At 44.7% G+C, this 20201-nt stretch overlaps 1 protein-coding gene across 1 annotated transcript in view; it reads right to left on the bottom strand.

Moving 5' to 3' along the window:
- Window positions 1-18485, bottom strand: part of ADAMTS17 (ADAM metallopeptidase with thrombospondin type 1 motif 17) — a 151300-nt gene extending 132815 nt beyond the window's left edge. The window contains exons 1-2 of the mRNA XM_008934441.2: window positions 18290-18485; window positions 7181-7353 (exon numbers count right to left, since the gene is read on the bottom strand). Of these exons, the coding sequence (XP_008932689.2) occupies window positions 7181-7353; window positions 18290-18485 (369 nt within the window). The remainder of the gene's footprint in view (window positions 1-7180; window positions 7354-18289) is intronic.
- Window positions 18486-20201: the final 1716 nt, after the last annotated feature.

The raw sequence follows: 20201 nt of genomic DNA, 5'->3' as shown, positions 1-20201 counted from the left end.
CACTGCATCCTATAGCTTTTCCTAGGCTCGACCTCCCTCCTCCATTCCTGACTCCTTCCCCCTCACCTGCAGCCATGCGGGGGGATGTGGAATGGTGGCTGTGGTGGCTTCATAACAGCTCCTCTCTGCTGCTCCTTCCTCCTCCTACTTTGCCCCTGTTGCAGTATAAATCCCCTCCATGGGCTGCAATTTCTGTCAGGAGAACCTGCTCCAGCACAGGCTCCTCTCCTCAGGTCACAATATTCCTCAGGGAACAGCCACCTGCCCCACCATGGTTCCCCACACAGGCCGCAGGGCAACTCTGCTCCAGCACCTGGAGCTCCTCATCCTCCTGCTCTGACCTGGGTGCTCACACAGATTTTTCCTCACACTTTTCCCCTCACTTTTTTTCACTATATAGGGTTTTTTTGCCCTTTTCTCAGTATGTTTTCACGGCGGCACCACCAGCTCTCCTGAGGGGCTCCACCGGTGAGGGCGGGAACTGGGTCTCCCCTCAGAGCAGCCCCTCAGCCCCCCCGCCAGCCGAGCCCCACACGCTGTCCTTTCCAATGGAAACCCACACTCAAATCACAGGTGGAAGGAACCCCAGTGAGAAAACAGGCTTTTAAATTACTTGGTAAAAAAAATAAGAGCCTGATCCAGCACAGGTTGTTCACAGTCATTTTGGCGGGACACAGCCAGCGTTAAACCAGGCCGCACCGGGTATGCTGTGCCCAAAGGAAGCACTATCACAGAATCCAGCCGTCTTTAAAATAAAAGAATTCAAATACAAAGGTCTTTCCTGCTCGGAATTGGGATTCCATCATGGAAGCAACAACCTTCTTCCCTTACTCACCCAGCCAACAAGGAAACCATCACCCGCAGACTTGGTGTGTCCAAGTGTCCCTCATCACCCTGTGAGCTAACCATGGCAAGAAAGGTGGTTGGGATAACTGGTACCAGGGGATTAGGAATGGGATTTCCCACTGCAGATGTTCTCAGGATTTCCTGCTGCACGGACAGCACGCATTAACAGAGACACTGACTCACAGCCACCTCCCTTCCCACTCCCAATACCATGGGCCACCCTTCCTCAAGCCTGCAATTGCATCCCACCCTTGAGGCTGCTGTGACCACTTGCAGCAGGGGAAAAATAAAAATATTTGGGGTATTTTAGAAACTTCTAATAATGTAAGGCAGCTGGGATCAGGAGTTCGGTTTCATGAAACCCGCTAACACACTGCCATGGAACAAAATACAAAGGTTGCTGGTTTAGGACATCACCACAGTGGCAGAAAGCAGCTTGGCTGGAAGACAAATGGAGTTTCTTGAACACTAGGCTGAAGGGAAGGGATGGGAAAAGTGGTCAATGTGACTCAAGTGTTGTGGTTGCCCTGCTGCAGATTAACTTCTTGTTGTATTGACTTCTCTGTGAGGAGTCATCAAAAGTAGAGTGAGCTTTGAAAACAGAGAGAGAGATGGTAAAAATTATCCAAACAGACAGAAAAAAATGGAAGGCAAAGTGCAGAAAAACGAAAAAAAAAATAAAGTAAAAAAAAAAATAAAGCTGGTTTCTGACATCTCCCTCCTTCATCTGCACTTCTCTGACAGAGCTTTACTGAACAGAATGCTCTAGAGATAAAAGGAGAGCTTGAAGCCTGGACCATCCTGCCCAGTTTGCATTCCTCCTGCCTTTTTTCCTCCTTACAACTTTGACGTGGATGGGGCAAAATAAATGCAGTTTTGCCATAAGCTGTCCAGGCCTGCCCCAGCATGCATAAAGCACAACCCAGACATAAGGAATTGGGCTGAGAGAGGAACTAAACTACAACATTTTAATTTTTTTATAATTCTCAAGAGCTTCCTCTGCAGGTGGACGGGGGGAGGGAGACGTGTGGGTTTCAGATGTTCTGGAGTTCAGAACAGCAACCCTGAGGGTAAATTGACTTTTTTCTTTTTCTTCCCTAAGCATTGCACTCGAGCAAGAGCCTTCCCATTGCCTTGGCTGCTGGACAAGGTTTGGACAGCAGGAGCATTAGTCAGGTTACTGAGGTTGTCTTTCACTTGTTTTGAAAAGTGCTATAGGATTTCTAACACCCACCTAAAGCCAAGCTTTCAAATTACTCCTTTAAACATTATGAAAAAGAACATATTCATGGCTCTTTATAAGATACAGTTGACATAACTCTTTCTCCTGGGGCTGCTGGAGCGAGAAATCTGTAGACAGTGATCAAACACTTATATCCTTCTCCCTTATGTCCCTGTTCCCATCATGAAAATTCCAGATCAGGATAAGGGAGCTGATTATCAGTGGCAGCTCTGGAGCCTCAATGTGCCAGCCCCCAAGAGCACAGATATAAATCCATCAATGTGTGCATGATAAAAATGATTTTATCCGCTTCTTTAACATAAAAAAACCCTCACAGGGGAAATCCAAAATGAAAAACAATCCGTAAAGTGTAAAATCAGGCTTCAGAGAGTAAAACAGTATCACTGCTAAAGAACAACATAAGAATTTTCCCTTTTAATGACATCCAAAAGATCACTAACTTCAAGTTCCTGCTTGCTGCTGCAAAGAGCTTCCACACTAATCTCATGGCTTAGAAACAGCTGCAGGAGAACTAACACTCACTGCAGTAACTTACCCCTCCACGTTGATTCTCTGAGAAAAAGGCAAGCTCAAAACCAAGCCACACTTGTAATTTATTCCAAAACCCCAAAAAATGCACTTAGGGCAGAAAAAAAAACCCCAACCCAACTCTTTTTTTTTTTTTTTAATGTTTTTAAACCCATAGAAAGCAGCTGTTGAATTACTATGTTGTGGTCTTGGAAATTCAGACATCTCTGTCCCTAAATGCTCAGAGGGTCAGTCTGGGTGGGACTTGGTTTGCAAAGTCAACTCTGCACAACTGTGAGGAGCCAACATGCACAAAGTTCAGGTACTGGCTGAAACCAGTCACTCCTCATTATTAAAAACATTCCAGCCATGGACAGAGCCTTCCAAAGGGTCTCATCCTCATCTATCATATGCTCCAGAATCATCTGAATCAGTTTTTTCCAGAAAGCTCAAAGCCTAAACCATGAAGACCAGCCAAGAAGAGGCCAGTGCAGTTTCTCTGTGAGGACACAGAATCTTTTTTCTTTCAGACGAGAAGAAGACACAAGAGGAAATAAAAGCATAAAACTCCTGCAAGAAAGAACATCCATCCAAACAGCTCCACATGGATGAAAAGCAATGAGAAATTACAGCTGCCAGATGTAGACTAACAGAATGGGTGAGCAAAATAAGCATGTTTTTAAGCATCTTTTACCACCAAGGCACTTGGTTTTGGAATTTACAGAAGTTCTAAACACTGGTGACTACAGAAGGGCATGAACAGGAGATGCTCTCAAGCCAAAGGATGCACAGGTGAGACAAGAACTGGAATGTAAACACTGCAACACTGAAAAAGCTCAATAACAAGGGAGTTTAACTTAGAAAAATAAATCAGCACCTCTATTTAAGTAGCTGGTTTTGAATTTCTATAGTTCTGCTGGTATCTCTCCTTGACAATGTCCTTACATTCCACATGCCCACAAACTCATTGCCTTGCTAAGGCTGCAGATGTCCATGGTGGCATTGGACAACAACTTTATCTCCTGTTTGGAAAATCGAGCTGAACCAAACACCTTGCCAGGAAACAAGAAAAGGTTTCTTTTTAGCAGTGGTGACTTAAAAAAAAATCAACTCAAATCCCTGGAGCCATGCTTGTTCCTACTCATACATCACAGAGCACCTTGGAGGGAAATTCTTCCATGATCTTGGAAAAATCTGTCTTACAACTTCAAATATTAGTTCAGTAAATGGAAGAATTTTCACCCCTGCAGTGACATTCACAAAAAACCAAGTACTTCTAATGTGAGTCTATTCTCTGTTCAGGGGCATGGTCAGAACTACAGAATACCATTAAAAACACAGCATTTGCTACATGAAGTACTACCTGCTATTTCTGGGTTCCAAAAAGGGTTTGCTGTGCTTTTTACCTGTTATTCTAGAGGAGGGTGGTGGGTTTTTTCCCCCCTAAGATTCTCATTTAACAAGGGAGCAATAAACCCGTATTTTGTAATGCTGACTTTTTTTCCCCCTTCAGAAATTCTTGTAACATAAATAGATATTAAATACTTTAAGGCAGATCACTTTATTTAAAATGTCCATAAATATAAAATGCATTAATAAGACCTCTTAATGCTTGTTTTGTGGTTTGACAGTAAACGTAATGGCTTACAGAGAGGAGTTAAGTTAATATACCCCTGACCAGTAATGTTCTATTTGCTTAAATACAAGCACCCAAGCCAAAATTAACATTCTGGTTTCTTTTAGAGGCAGCCTGCCATCCTGCAGTATAGCTGAATAAGCACTGCCTAGCATCATGGGGCAAATCCTGTCCCCCAGCTAACAGTCACAAAAGGCTGAGAGGGAGGCAGGGCAGGAAAAATCCCAACCAGCCAAGAGCTTGGCCAAGACCGACCTAAAGCACATAACTCACTCTCTGAAATAATGTTTTTCTGCATTATTCTTCAGCTTCTTTTGCTGGGATGAAGATCAGCTTTCATTATGCAAATGGAACATTAAAATCCCCTTGATTTTATCTTGTTTTACAGCCTCAGAATAAAGGATTTATGCAACAATGCCATCTATGTGTTTGCCTCTCCTTATTCCTCAGTATCTTCTGGTCTTGCCAGTCACTCACAACCAGTGTCCTCAGGGAAGCAGAGGCCTGAAAAATTATGTTCCTACGAGTGTGGGAATGTAGGTGACAAAGGAGAGAGACTCTTCCATTGCCCCCGTGAAGGCTGGAAAACTGAAACGTAAATTCAAATCTGAAGGCTAAAAAGGTAAAACATAAATTCAAATCCTATCAGACATGAGAAAAAACTCACATAAGTGAGACCCTGAGAGCAATGACTTAACAGTGGGAAGCATTTCAGCTGGACTTTGCACCTTGGGAGATGTCACATAACTGTGTTCCTCATCCAAGAGTCCTCTTCCATGTGCACTCTCTAATGTCCAATAAAGGGGTGAGCTCACACTACAGCATCAAAACCAAGCTTAAAAGTCCATCAGCTAAATCCATTGGAAACTAAGCTTCAATATTTGTGTAATAAATGGGTTTAGAGAACCCAACCCATCTATCAGCACCTCTCCACACGTGTGTTCACACCTGGCGAGATGATGTTGCTGAGATGTTCTGCAGCACCTCAGCCTGGACAGACAGCAGGACTCACAGCCACCTTTTAAGGCTTGGTCTACCAGTGTACTCATCCCTAACAATTTTCCTCTTTATCTTTGTGTAGATAAAGCCACACAACACAGAGATTCCCAATGGTTATGCTGAAATCACTGCCCTATTGGCATGAGGATCATCAAAACAAATGACTAGACATGTCTGAAAAGCTCTCACAGCCATAATGGCATGTCCCTGTGGAGCACAATGGTAGATTTTTAGCATTTCCCTGATGAATTAGTGCAGAACAGAGTTTAGGAGGACCCTTGAGTTGCCACTGCAAACAAAAAGCTTCCATCACCCCTCCCAAGGTCCCAAGCACTCAACACAAGGAAGAAATTCAGCCTTGGCATGTTACATGTGAATATGCATTTCTGTTAGTTCAAAAAGTGACTTGAGAAGCAAATTTGTTCAGAGCTGAACTTATGTTCTGTCTGCTCACTGCCAACCTGATATAAGAGTATAAAGTTGGAAGACTGTGGCTTTGAGAAGAATAAGGCTCTTGTGCCTCCAGCAAACACATCCTTAAACACAAGAGAGTGGGTAAGGAGATCCTGAAATGATGGTGACATCCATGGATTTGTTGCAAGGAGACATTTCCTACAAACCAAATAACTGCAGAGCCACAATGAAGCCCCATTAAGTGACCATTGTCACAGCAAATAAAAGGGAGCATTGGAAGCAAATAAAAGGGAGAGGAAGGGACACAGCAAAGCAGCTTGTTAATGGAAAAGACTAGTTAAACAAACTCCCTGCTTAATCAGCAAAGCAGTTCACTGCAGGAGAGCTCCCTCACACCAGTGCTTGATAAAGCAATACAAGACCTCTTAAAAAGCTGTTGTTCCAGAGCTGGTTTCTGCTGAGCATCCATCACTCAGCTCTTCACTGGGCAGGACCAGGCAATTACTGTTAAGAACTGTTATTTTTTCCCAAGCCAATTTGCTGCTCATGAACAACAACAGAGACACAGGGAGGAGAATGAGCTGTTCCTGGATATTACAATAGCATGGGCAGAGGAATAGGAGCTTCCTCCAAGACTTCCTTGTGCAAATGCCTCTGGAAGGACCCCTGCCGTCTCTGGGCAGAGTTTTCCATGTCCACATCCAATTTAGCCATTATCTCTTTACAGGCACTGCCAACAGCTGAGTGAGCATTCACTGAGGGAGGCTTTGTGTTCCCTTATCAGCTGAAGCAGAAGGCTTTACTACAAGGACAGCTAACAAATTAACACCCCCACTCCACAGGAGCCTGCAATTTCCAAGCATTCTCCTCCCTCCCGACAGATTCCCTGCAGAATTTCTAGAATGCTTCTAAAGCCCAACTCCATCAACTACTCGTAGGTATGATCAGCACCACTTCATGTAGCCCCAGAGGTTGCATGGGATCAGCTGGCAGTTTGGTGATAAGTTTTCCAACTGAAGCCACCATTTTCATTATGTAAAAATGAGAGATAAAAAGTGTTCTGGACATAAAGCCAGGTTTTCTGCTGGAAATCAATACGACTGCTGGCTTCAGTAACACTTGGACTGCCTGTGACACTGATCCACAGAGAAATCTCTCTCATTTCACCACGGAAATCTTTAGGAACCCAAGAAACATCTTGTCAGATACCACCATCTATCCACTCCTGGTCACTCTCTTCCAAGGCAAACCACAGCAGCACCAGAAACCTGGTAGAAAACACCACTACTGAACAATTATTTTCTAACTGAAAACTTGCAATTCCAGTTTAAAAAAAGGTTTTTTACTGTGATGCCCTTCAGCAAATACAAGGAATAGCACAGAGAAGAGGAGGCACATAACACACGAAAACCTTGCTCGCACCTCAAGGTCAGAACAATTCCCCATTTCTGCTATCAATTAAAGCAGCTTGAACCAACCCTGGATCTGATCTGCTTGCTCTTGCTGGTTCTTTTGAGAGTAAAGTGCCCACTTACCATATTCATGACTGTGAGGATGAACCTCTGGGCAGCCTCTGCACCGTGGTATTGGACCATGTCAGCATCTGCCACCACCAGAGTCTCCACCGTGTACTCGTTCGTGAGGCGAATCGCGTTCCTTCTCTCCCTCCAGTCACTGGTTGACTTCATTTTCTTCTGTCTCTTCTTTTCTAAAAGTCAAAATACTCCTTAAGGCTGGCAGATCATAATATAGCATTTATACCCCTTTCAACAAACATTCTCATGTTCAGACTGCAAGAACACTTTAATTAAAGTGCTCTTTGCTGGTCAAAAGGAGCGACCAAGAGGTTCCATTGCAAGCCCCTCTGCACGTCTGTGTGCAGAGTGTGTGAGACCACCAGATGACATGCAAATAAGGAAGAGGATGGGAAAAGAGAAGTTCAAAAAAGCCAGAGTTTAACTGTAATTCAAACCAAGAAGCCACGCTCTTGCAAAAAAATGTGAAAAACTGTTTGTGAAAGGAGTAACATTCCACTATAATGGAGCAAGTACTAATTAAGGAAAAGTCTGTTGAAGACAACTTTAGGATAGGAAACCATGCTTTGGGATGCAATGTACACTCTAGACCCTGCAGCTTCTCCACAGCCAGGGAAGTTGTAAGATATTCCTGGAGTCAGTATTTCCATCCACTGCATTTTTACTTGCTACCAGCACTACTAGAGCAGAGTAACAGAACATTAGATAGTCTCACAATTTTTAAATTAAGTGGGATTGTTTTGGAACACAGGTTACTGGCCAACTGCAGAAGTCTCTGGCTGAGACTCAGGAGTGCAGAAGGTCAGGTCAGATAAGACCTTCTCAAGCTCTCTGTGCTCATTTATTGCTGTTGGCCTGAGCAGCAGCACCAGCAGCTGCAGTCACGGCCACCTACGAGTAGAGCTCATGACCCAATTTGCTGGGGTGTGTGACCCAAAACCAGGGGACTCCCTACACCAGCTGAGTTATGAACTTCAGTCACAAGAACCCGTGACAAGGACTCAATATAAGGACTAGAAATCAAAGCAGGGATCAGCCACCATTAACACAAAAATTAAACCACACAAGTTAAACCTCCCTTCCTCCAAACTGAGGGACTGATGGATTAGTAGTTTGTCTTCTAAGCTGAAAGGTGAAATGTGTTTCACAGCTCAGAGGCAGATGTGCAAAGCAGCTGAGGCATGAACAAAGGAGAAATTAAGTTCAGATATGAAACTGAACCCGCTCACTTCGTTGCAGTCACAAAAAATGTGTTGGTGTTTTCAGTTGTAAAATGAAAGAAAAGCAAATGAAGTCATGAAAACAAATTTATTTTTGCAATAAGAAAAGATCTGCCAAGATTCACTGAAACTCTCTCTGCTTACTGCTCAGCCTGTGATATATGATGGGTAAGATGCTCACACTGGTACTAACGCTGATTCTTTTTCTTATGGAAAAGGGAACACACAAGCCCTGAAACAGCATAAACACAACAGTCAGTGCAAAAGTGACACGGGATGGACCATAATGGATGATCAGACACCTCTTATGTCACACAGCACGTGCTGCTCACTTCCCAGAGCAGAGAGTCACTTTTTAATTTTCTCTAGACTTAACCTGAGGCCCTCTCTGAGCCAAGCCCCACTGTGCAGCAGGCAGAGCTGAGTTAGCACTCACTCATCCTGATCTTCCACCACCTGTTCACCAGCTCCCTGACAGAACTCAGCTTTAATTTCCCTTCTTTCCCAGGTGATCAGTTTTCCCTGAGTGACTCTCCTGCATTCAGGGTGATAAACCCCATCAACTGGAAGCCTCCTAAGCCCCTGCCTTCACTCATTCATAATACATTTTCTGTCTTGTCAAGGTGCACATTTGCACGTGTCCATCCCACCTCCCTCTCCCCAGTTGTCTCCCAGCCATCCAGCACAGCTCTGCACGTGCTTTTCTGCCCAAGGCATTGACTGTCAACACTTGGTACATATTTTAAACCGAGAAAACAACCGTGAAATTTGATTTGATTTTTTTTCTTAACAGAGTTTGGAAATATCCCCCTGGGTCTAAAGAGACAGACAGGAGCCTATGGACAAGCAAAAAAAAAAAAAAAAGAAAACATGGGGTGATCATAAATAATGGAAGCTACGTGCCAGCACCAAGTTTCACGGCCTTTTTACACAGAGATCACAGGACAGCTACAGAAAAATGCACAATCATGACAAAACTGCCCCAGAGCAGGGGATTTCTATGCTTCTAAGTGCTTCAGAAAGGCAATAAAATAAAAAAGACTGACTATGTGAGAAAGCAGGAAAGCTGAAGGCACCTTTCATTTGCCAACTATGACACAGAGAGGACTTCACCAAACTTTTATTGAAAAGCTCCTGTGTTTGTGTTTATTCACTTCATTCCTTTCATCACCCATCCCTCCCTCTGCACAGCTGCACATCTTTACCTACAGGTCTGCAAGGTTGTCTTTTAAATACCAGGGGAGAAAGCAGAGAAAAAGGAATAGAAGGCAAATTACTCCAGTAAAAACATTGACCTTTTGGGTTTTGCTGCTAGAAATTAGAACCTTCCTGGAAAGAGCAGCACCTCCCCATCAAATTCTTATTTTGGTAATTCCCCAGGAAATTTAAAGCTTACAGCTGGTGTAAACCCCCTACCTACAGAGAAGTTGCTCTTAGTGGGGGGGCTGAGCCTAGACCCAACTAAGTCTGGGCTTGGCATTGAATGAGCTGTGTAAAAAGGCTTAAGTGGAAGAAAAAATGGGAGTACTCTGCATTTTCACTTAAAAATCTCCTTTTTGGTGGAACAGAAGACGAGGAGCAGGAGGAGCCCATTATGCTTGACTGTAGCTTGCCCTCCAGGGAGGTCATGCCATGGTCATTTGCCATGGGATTGCTGGCATGGTCCCTCCTCCAGAGGTAGATGAAGGAATTGGCACAGCTTTGCCAATCCAACTCGGCACCTCCTTGCAGAAGGCAGCTGCACAGAACTCTGCAAGGTGTGACTTCTGGAGAGCAGCAGCCTGAAGGGACTCCTGGCAGGCTGCTGGGTAGTCTTGGTTCACTCAAAGCCCCTGGCCCCCATTGCTCCATGAGTTCTGCTTGAAGCTGTGGACTGGCAGCTTTCCAGGGAGCAGTGGGGATTAGAGGCTGTGTGTGGAAAAGCAGCACCCCACAGGCTGCAGAGGCACAGCCAGAGCAACCTGACAGAGAGAATGTGGGCTCTCACTCTGACCCTCACCCTCAAGTGTCCCAGTGTAAGCTCACCTGCCCCTCAACCAGGCAACAAGGGCTCCAGGGAGCCCACAGAGAGCTCAGGTGGTCACTGAGGTACTTCCAGGACAGGGAAAGCACAGCAACACCAACTGCTTGAACAGAGGAGTGAGTGTGTCCCTTTCTTTTCCCTTTTCCTCTTTAATTTGTAGCTCCTCCATAGGGTAACTTTGCTAACTTTTCTTTATCCTTTCTGTCCTTGCTGAGGGCCACTTGCACAGTGGTCTCTCTTTGCACCTTCCTGCCCACCACACATGCCAACAGTTTTCCAGCATAATCAAGCACATGGAGAAGACAAGCCATTTGCATGGATGAACCCTCACAAGGAAAGAAAATACACACATCCCACACCACAGACATTTGGTGAAGAGGAGAAAAAGATCCAAAACCAACAGTAAAAATCCTCATAAAATGCATCTGCAGCTCATACCTGAGGTGAGTCGACTTTATGGAGGTATCCAAAAAAACCCCATCTCTAGAGCCTCACTTCAGAAACAAGTCAGCACAGAGAAGTCTCACTCCTGCCCTGCCAGATTTATGGACCGTGGGCAGAATCCCTCCATGAGTACATCAAACCCCAAACTAAAATAAACATCGGCCATTAAAACAGGGATTAAATGCTTGGTGGATTCTTCACTTGAACAAACTGATGTTACAAATTTTGTGGTGCAGATGTTAAGTGTTAGTGTGAAGGCATAAGAGGCCATAAACCACGGGCAGGAGCCTGTCAGAGGAGTTTACATTGTGGGGAGCACACAGAATCAAAGTGAGCACTATTTTAGGAGTCAGGTGTTCCCTGCTTAAGAGGTCAGAGAATTTCACATGAAATATGAGCTGAAACAGTCAATCTCCAGCACAGCACGTCTATGCTGCAGGTGACTGGGCACAGGGAACATGACTCTTTTGCCAGTCACCTTGACAGTGTGTTACACAGCCCACCTGGCCAAAAATTCCACAAAATTCAGGCCTGGTGGGTGAAGAGAGAAGGGCAATATACCTCCAGATCCTCAGTGTAAAATGGCTGTAACATTGCGAAGTTGGCTTTTATTTACAGGTTCTTACCTTCCCTTGGCTCATCACCTGCAAAGCAACACGATCACATCACGTTCTGCAGCCCAGCAGCCTTGAAATCTTCCTCAGAATGGAAAGAACCATAGTCCCTACTGTGACCAGGAGCACAACAGAGCTCTTCTGAGGCCTCTGTAGAAAACTCCTTATGTTTAGTGCTTTTTATGGCAACTCAACAGATGTACAATTCCAAAGCAACCGCCCCAAATGACCTTTTCCTATTACACACCAAAAGCACTGTCTAGCACTGTCTGGCTTTTGGCAGATTCTTGCTGTAACTGCAGAGTCCTTTCCTGTTCCTCCTACCTCCCTTCCAACAGTATTTCCCAGACTCATCTGAAAAGCAACCTCTTCTCCTACAGCCTTTCCACTTTTTTTCCCTCCCTAATCTTTCCCTTCGTAATTTCAGCTGCCTCATTCTAGTTAAACCCACTGACAGCTCCTGGATGCAGTTCAACAAAAGCCACAAATAAAAGTAAAATTGCAGAGTCCTTTCTGCAAGATTTCTCTCTAGAAGCTCTTTTCTGCTGCTGCCTTAAAAATCTTCTCCAGTTCTTCCTCCATAGCCCTTTGCTGACTTCCCTCCTCCCATGACCCCTGTAACATCTCTATACACCCCTGATGGAGGGCTAAGCTCTGTTTGATTGTATATTGTTACTTCAGCAGCATAAAAAGCAGGAGAGAAGTGGAGCAAACAGCTAAAATTAGTTCTCCCCAAGCCCCAGGAGTTTCTACAGAAACTTTTCCTGGTACTCACATTAGGCAGGTTTTATTAGTTTCACCTAAAAGTAAAAATCATCACCTCTCCAAAGGAAAACGAAGCAGATCCTGCACACAAACCAAGCCTAGAAATTAAAGAAAGGAAGTTCTAGGGGTATATGCTTACTGCTTAACCTAAAACCATATGTCAAGTTTGCTGAATTATCAGAGGGACAGGATGCCACAAAATTTCCCTGGTACCAGTAGTAGGATAGAAACACCTCTCACAAGGCCATCAATGCCAGACATGGAAACATGGAGCCCCCTTTCCCTCTGCCAGGATGCAGCACAAGAATTGTCCCTGTGCCCTGGCCTATTATACCTCCACCAAAAGCCTGGAATTTCAGGTTTACCACAGCCAGCTGGTGCCAGAGGGGCAGCCTGAAGTTCAGGAATTACAAATGGCTGCCCACTGAAACCACAGCTGATCACAGACTGAGAGGGATGTCCTCTCATTTTTAATGCCCTGTCCTACAAAATTGCACCTCCAATTTCCCTCTGACTGGAATGGCAGACAAAATCAGGCCTCAACTGCTAGGAAAAATTATTCCACAGCAGAATGAGCCATTACTCCCCTAATTCACCTTCCAAAAATGGTTTTGTTTGGCTTTGGGGTTTTTTTGTTTGTGGGTTTGTGTTTTTTTTCCCCAAACAGTCACTTTCATAACAAATCACAAGTTCATGACTATTTCTCTGGCACAGCAGCAAACAAGAATTTGAGACAGAAGTCATGAACTCTGCTGCATCTCAAAACACCACAGAGATTTTACTGCAAGGTTTGTTATCCAAGTTAGTCTGTGGCTTGGACACATCACTTAAAACCTTATTCTTCTGCAAAACATGCTCAGTCATCAAAACAACACATCTGTCTTCAATGGCAGGTCTGTGGGACAGCACAGGATAAGCACCATGATCTCTGTCTCCTCACTGGTTCAGTTTGTCACCAGGATTTCAAAGATTCCTGGTGACAAAGATGCTCCAAGTCCTGAACTATGAGCACTCCTCTCCTATTAAAAGGATACTTTCCTTGTGGGAGAAACAAGGACTCCCTCGTGGCAGACAAATAAGACAATTTTTTGCAGGCTCAGAGAGCAGGGCTTGAACTGGGGATAATTGTAATATGGAAGAAACAAAGACAGCTAAAAGGTGAGCAATATAGTTTAGTCTCCTTGGAGTCACCTGCCTGCATTTCCAGCCAGAATGACCACTGAAATATCCATGAATATCCCAGGAAAAGGACAGGGTACACTGCACACCCGAGCTCTTCACTGCCCACCAGGTTGGATTTCATTGGATTCCAATGGAAACCAACACTAAGGTTTATTGGGAACCAAGCAAATGAGCTGTACAGCTGCTCTGGGAGGGAAAGAAACCCACTGACTGTGTGTATTTACACATCCTCTTCCTGTGTCTCTTTGCACCTTGACAGTAGAGGAAGAAGAACCTGGAGCCCCTCCTGCTCCACATTATCCACAGTGCCCTCACTGAGGGCTCCACCCAGAACAAATCCAGACCAGCAATAAACCCTCACTTGCCACATGTGATGGAAAAGGACACTTCTGACTTCAGACTGCCCCAAAAGGCTGCTGGTTATCAGCCATGAGGAAACAATCACAGGCTCACAGGGAAAAACCAGACTCCCCATTTGGAACTCCAGGGAAGGACCTGGAAAAACCAAGGGATTTATCCACTCAAGTGAGACACACTCCTGTGGGTAAAGAGCTGAATTTCTGACACAGGGAATCCTTCTGTGCTTGCAAACACTTAATCACATTACATCTTCTGGAGAGCCCATTGTTGAAATCCTGCTTTAATTCTTCAACAGCTGCTTCCTAATATGGACTAATACAGGTTGCATTACATCTCTCTATTTTTAGTGCACGTGTTTTTGGCCATAACAACTGGTATTTCAGGCCAAGTCAAACCTGCAGAGAAAACACAGCTAAGAGACAATGATTAAGGATGGGGAAATGCAACATGTGTTTAGGATTTATACCTGTTCAGGGAAAGCCTTCCCTACATTTGATACCTGCACACCAGCACTTATTTAAATTATTACCAGCTTTGATAAATTGTTAAAACAGGTTGAAAAGCGACTATACACAGAAGCAATGCATTAGTTTGTGAATTAAAAAACTGATCTTCCCGTTGTTTCACTGTATGTGCAGCACCTTTGCATGAAAGGAAAACTGGTTCATTTAAACTGACATAAGGGTTTAAAGCAAACCCACATTTAAGAGTAATTTATGAGGTCTGTATCATAAACATGAAATAACAACCTTCCCTCCAAAGACAAGCTGCTCTCTCTCATGCTCCTGGACTGTATTTTATATCAAATCCCTTCTATGTAAGGAGACTTTAATACATCACCGGAGACCTTTGGAAAAGTTATAACAGAACTTACTTTTCCCAAAGAAACAGAAAGTTTTATGACACAGTTAGAGGAGATTCCTGTGCTTTCACAACATGGTTTGACTCTGTCTTTAACATTGGTATTTTCTCAAAATCAAGAAAAAAATGAATTTTTTTTCCCCATCTTTGATGGTATAGAAAATATGCAAAGTATGTGTCCAAATCTCAGTCAGTAGTTAAATTACTGTTGCTCCATGATAGTTAACATAGCTATATTTATTGCAGCTGAGGTTCTGGTGGATACTGTCACATATTTTAACAACAGTTTTAGTGTATATGATACAAGATCACAGAGAGACAGGGCAATGAAAGAAGCCCCATCTCAGGGGGTTTCTACCCCCATTCTGAGCTACAGGGGGTTGGGCACTGCAAAAAATTACAAATGATGCATCAGAAGAGATCCTTCTGTCCTGCCTGGCTCATCTGTAAAGAAAATCTTACTCATATGTACCAAAACCTACAAACACAACTCCCTGTGGCTCCGCTCTCCCCACAGAGAGACCCCTTCTCAGGGACCTTTGACAGGAAAGTTGTCAAATTGGGTCTTAAAATCAGAGCAGGGTGTGATGGCAGGTTTGCACCCCAGATGCAGCCCAGTGTCTAGAGATGAGAAGTGTCTCACATCACTGGTGTGAAGCTATTTCCCATGTTCCTCACGTCTCCAAGCTTCAGAGCAAGTGAAACCCAACCTTTCCTTCCTTCCCCCTCGCTGCCTGCGCACCTGGAAACCTTTTAATGGGTTTTCTGTTTGCCTCACAGGGGCTCATGTTCATGCCTGGGAAGAAATGTGCATTGTGACTTGAACTCCTTCTCTTGCTGGATGACAGGTGATAAAAATAATACACATATCATATGACTGACAATAGCACCTGGTCCGTGGTGATGGGATCCCTCCTCTGCCGCTGGAGCCCTTCGGAATTTAAACAAAGGAATTAAAACATCGGCCCTGGGATTTATTTTTTTTTTAACCCATTAGTGGACACTTTCAGACTCAAATCTCAAGGATCCAGTCATGCAAAACCTTAAGTACTTTCCCATTCCTGACTACAGCCAGATTAATCCTCTTACACAGATTATTCCAGGAGAAATTTGGCTCCCACAAAGTCCTTCTGCAGCTCTAAAAATAATTCTGAGTGCTGTAGGACATGTTACGCCACTTAGACTGAAGGAGTTGTTTTAGAGATTTCAACCACCACTTATCAAACCTTGCCCTGCCCCAGGGAACTGCTCAGCTCAGTTTCCCTGGGGTTTCCAGGGAAAACACCACATTTCTGGGTGGAACACAAGCTCAGTAGCACTTCGTGATCAAGGTAATTTTGCTTTCTTAAAGTGTTTTCCTCCTCCTCCTCCTCCAAATGCTCACACAAGTCATTACATCACCAACCATCTTTGTTTTACTAGTAATTAAGGTCATACATCAGGGGAAATTTGCCATTGAGCAATTTAGCCCTGTTTAAATTTTTATGACATGATCAGTAATTAACATCAAAAATTCAGCATCTGATTCTTTGTATTTCATCTGACTCCCAAATAACCCCAGATTATACCGGTTACCACTGAATTACAAGATTTTAAGAAGAAAATATGAACTGAGGTGATTCTTGCATGTTCAGAAAACAGAAGAACAGCAGCAAAGGACTGGAAAATGCCCAACCATGGCAGTTCTGTGCCTTAGAAAAATACTGAGTTTATACTGTATTTACACAGACATGTATTTTATTACGTTGTTCCACAGCATAGGATTTGTATCTAAAATATCCAGCACAGGAATATTCCCCATGTATTTACAACCTCCATCCCTTCCTGCCAAGCTTTAGCCTGGCTGAGCCAAATTACAAGTGGAAAACAACCTGTGGTGCAAATCTGATCAGTCCCTCACTCAGCCCATGTTGGTGAGTGCCACAGCAAAGAGACCTTTTCCCAGGAGAAACCCTGGAAGCACCCCCCTAGGTCATCACTTCCACACAATTTCATTAGGAATGGGCCTTTTGTCTGTCAGACAGGATTAATTTTTTTTTGTTTCTAAACTCCTTGTGCACGAAAGTTAATCCAAACCAGACAGGAGTCAATTAGGTCGTTAACGTGCTAAGCCTATTAACGGCCATGACTTACATTTCTCTCCAGCAACAATGGAAAACATTCAGGGTCTGCCTTTAAGTGGCAGAGCCCCTGAGCAATTGCATTATTTTATGCCAGGGCTCCTCGGGGCAGGGGCTGTTTGCAGGAGCAGCACAGCCCGTGGTGCACCCACAGCAGGGGGCTTTGCTCCCTTTTTAGCACAGCCAACTGCACCCAAGGGGTAGGAATTCTGTTCCCAACTGGTTTGCAAACTGCTGTGGGATCCAGGGCAGGGCAGGGAATGACACAGTCTCTGATTTTGCTCACCTAGTGCTGAGGGAGGGACTAAAGCTGTCCTGGTCTCACCCAAGGGTCAGAAGCCCCTGTTCTCCCCAAATCCCAGTCCTTGCTTAGCCCCTCAATTAGCCTCAGGTTGGAAAAAATCCATCACAGAACAAGATGAATAGCCTTAAATAAATTTTATATCAGACTATCAACCTCCCTCTGCCCCAGAACTCCAATACACACTCAGCCCAAGTGGCCTTGCCATGACCTGAGATGTGGTTGTAGTGTTTGCATGTATGAACATGTGTGTACATGTGTGCACGTGTGCCCTCAGCCCAAAAAACATGAAGGACTACAGCAACTTTCCTTGCAATAGGAAATCCCAGTTCCATGGATCAGGAACCTGACAGATAGGTAATTAATTCTGCTGACACAGATTTAGGTGCAGTCACACCATGCCAGACCAAATGCCCACCCAGCCCATGCCATGAGGTCCCCCAGGCTCTGATGGTCACCTCTGGCATCACCTGAGGAGGACATTCCCTTTGGACAAAGCAGGAAAGAGCAGTGGGTCCTCAGAACCCTTCAGGAAGCACTAGGTGCTACTGGAAACACTTTTTTGCAGTGTCTCCTTTTAGTATCTTTGCACTCACTCAACTCCTCTTCCCCTTTGTGATTTCGTATAATTTATTACCCAATGTCTCCCCAGTTTCCTTCCTTTAGTCCTTCTTCCCAGAGAGGGAATTTCAGCTCTGCCAAGGACAGGCAGCACTCTGCCCCTACACAGAAGGTCAAAAGGTTCAATGGCAAAAGGATGAGGGTGATTTCCTGCCCTCATTTTGGTTCAATTCAGCTTTTACCTAAAGTCTGTCTTATCTTACAGTGTAAGAATTCTGTAATGCATTTTCTATGACCACAGAGCTGCAGCACCTATGGAACTTGGCTGGGAAATCAGAGTGGTGCTGAATTCTGGTGTTTTCTCTAAAAAGAGACAAAGGGGATCTGTAACTCTAACCAGAACCAAGATGTCATACTCAGAGAATAAAGAGAGAAGATTGGCTTAGTCTGAACCCCTGAGAAAGATAAACCTGCTGAACTATTAAGAGCTCAACTCCACACAGGAGAAAATTAAAGTCCTGGCTACGGGATTTGCCAACAGCAGTGCCAGGCGGGACACAACTTATGAGCAAGGACAGGCCTGGTTAAACACAAGAACTGGGATACAAAACCTTAGAGACACAGGCAGGGATGTTCTCTTGAGCCACTTTGAGCTCACCTGCTACAACCCTGCAGTGCTCGTCGGGAACGTGTGGCTTCCCGGGATGGCCGGATTCCGGGGATCGTCTCCGCCGGATGAAATGTTCCTTCCCACTGAACGAGGTCTCAGATGAATTCACAGGCTGTATCAGCATGTGCTCTGATCCAAGCTGGATGTAGCCAACCTGTGCACAGAGGAGAGCAGAAATGCCCATCAGTTTGGTATCCAAACCTTGTCTATCAACCCGCTCTGAGCCCAGACCATTCCACTGCAATCACTATTTACAGTGGGGGGAAATTATTATGGTCGTTCTCAGCCTGTACAATACAGACTAAAGAACTTCATCATATTCATTTTTGATATCACTGAGTATTTAGAAACAGTGTGCACTGTACATGTACAAAGGTGGGGGGTCTTATCAAACACCTTTGCCATCCCTTCTCCCTCTCCCTCCAGGTACAGCCCCACTCCAGCTGGAAGCACAAACACGTGTCTTATGAGATGCTCACATGAGGACAAATAAAAAAAAAACCCTTTAAAATCACCTTTCCAATTGCCAGGATTGCACTGTTATCAAATGGCATTTACTGCCTTAGTGGAGCACAGAGGTGAGACTGCAAACAGGAGACCACCTCCCCGTGTCGCTCTGGCAGACAACACTGGGGGAACTGATGTCAAAGGGAGGACCTGCAAAGCCACACACAGTCTTTGGGGACCAAATACCTCTTCTTGGCTACATTATGGGCCACATGATAAGCACTGCTCTCCCTGCCAGCCATGGGTTGGGGTTCAGAGGTCAAGTCAGGAAAGGACTGTTTCCTCCATCCCTGAAATAAGTAACATAAGGAAGGCAAAGACCTTCTCTCAATAACTCCATAAGCTCCAGGTCAGAGCACTAAATCCCTGCCTTCCTTGCACCAAGTCCAGGCTTTACACCAGGGCTGGCAAGAGCACCTTTGGAAGCCAGTTCTGCCCCAAGACAGCCGTCCTCTGCTCCCAACCCAGAGTTTTAAAGGTCCTTTTATGCTTTTTCCACTCCTTTTCTGGTACAAAAAGAAGACAGTGAAAGTGAAGGTATCACCTTAAAACTTAACAAAGCCTCCAGGTTTAGTAATCAACACTGAGGTTATGACACACTGCACACAACAAGGAGTTCTGACTTCCTTTTCATTGCACTAATCCAGTGATTATTTATATTGCAATTAAAAGCCTCAAAGTGCATCTCTCCCATGCAGCCCCCTGAGAGAATACCACAGGTCTGATCCAACTTCTGCTAACAAGAGGCCTCATGGGCCTGCCAGGAGGTGCCTGTGGTGCACCTGAGAGGTAAAGGTGCCCACCAAGAGGTCCCAACACCAATCCTAGACACAGAAAAAGAAACCAGACTCCTCTGGTCCCCTCTCCCCACGTCCTGTGCCAGCCAGGCAACTCTCCAAAGAAACGCTCTGCACGTACATGCGAAGGCTGTATGTTCAACAGCTGACTGTACTAACATGATTTATAATATACATTACATTCAGACTGGATATCGTACATTTCCACCCCTCCCTGCCAAATCCAGTCCTCACGTACACCCAGGAAATCCCTTTGGCCCAGTATTTCCAGCAGGAGGAATTCCTGCCAACGGGAATGAGAGCTCCCCCTCTTCTGACAGCCACAAAGACTGAGTGAATTCAGGGGAAACCAGGATGGCTCAGAGAGGGGCACTGATTTCAAAAGTGCACTCAGAAAAAGAATAAAGCAATAAAAGTTGGTGTCTCCCTTTGCCACGGCTGCAAAGCACAGCAGCAGTCCTGTCCCTTGTGTCTAAAGAGACAAGAGACACCTCTTTTGGGGTCTTTCAAGAGAGACTTTGCCCTTGAGGCAAGGTCGCTGCTTAGAGTATAAAATGCCCTGACACCTCCCAGAAGGGCTCCTGTTTACACAGGAA

Source organism: Manacus vitellinus, unplaced genomic scaffold (assembly GCF_001715985.3).
Source record: "Manacus vitellinus isolate BGI_N305 unplaced genomic scaffold, ASM171598v3 scaffold_16_pilon, whole genome shotgun sequence".
NCBI lineage: Eukaryota > Metazoa > Chordata > Aves > Passeriformes > Pipridae > Manacus > Manacus vitellinus.
Note: the sequence above shows the minus strand (reverse complement) of the source record. Positions and strands in the feature narration are given on the sequence as shown.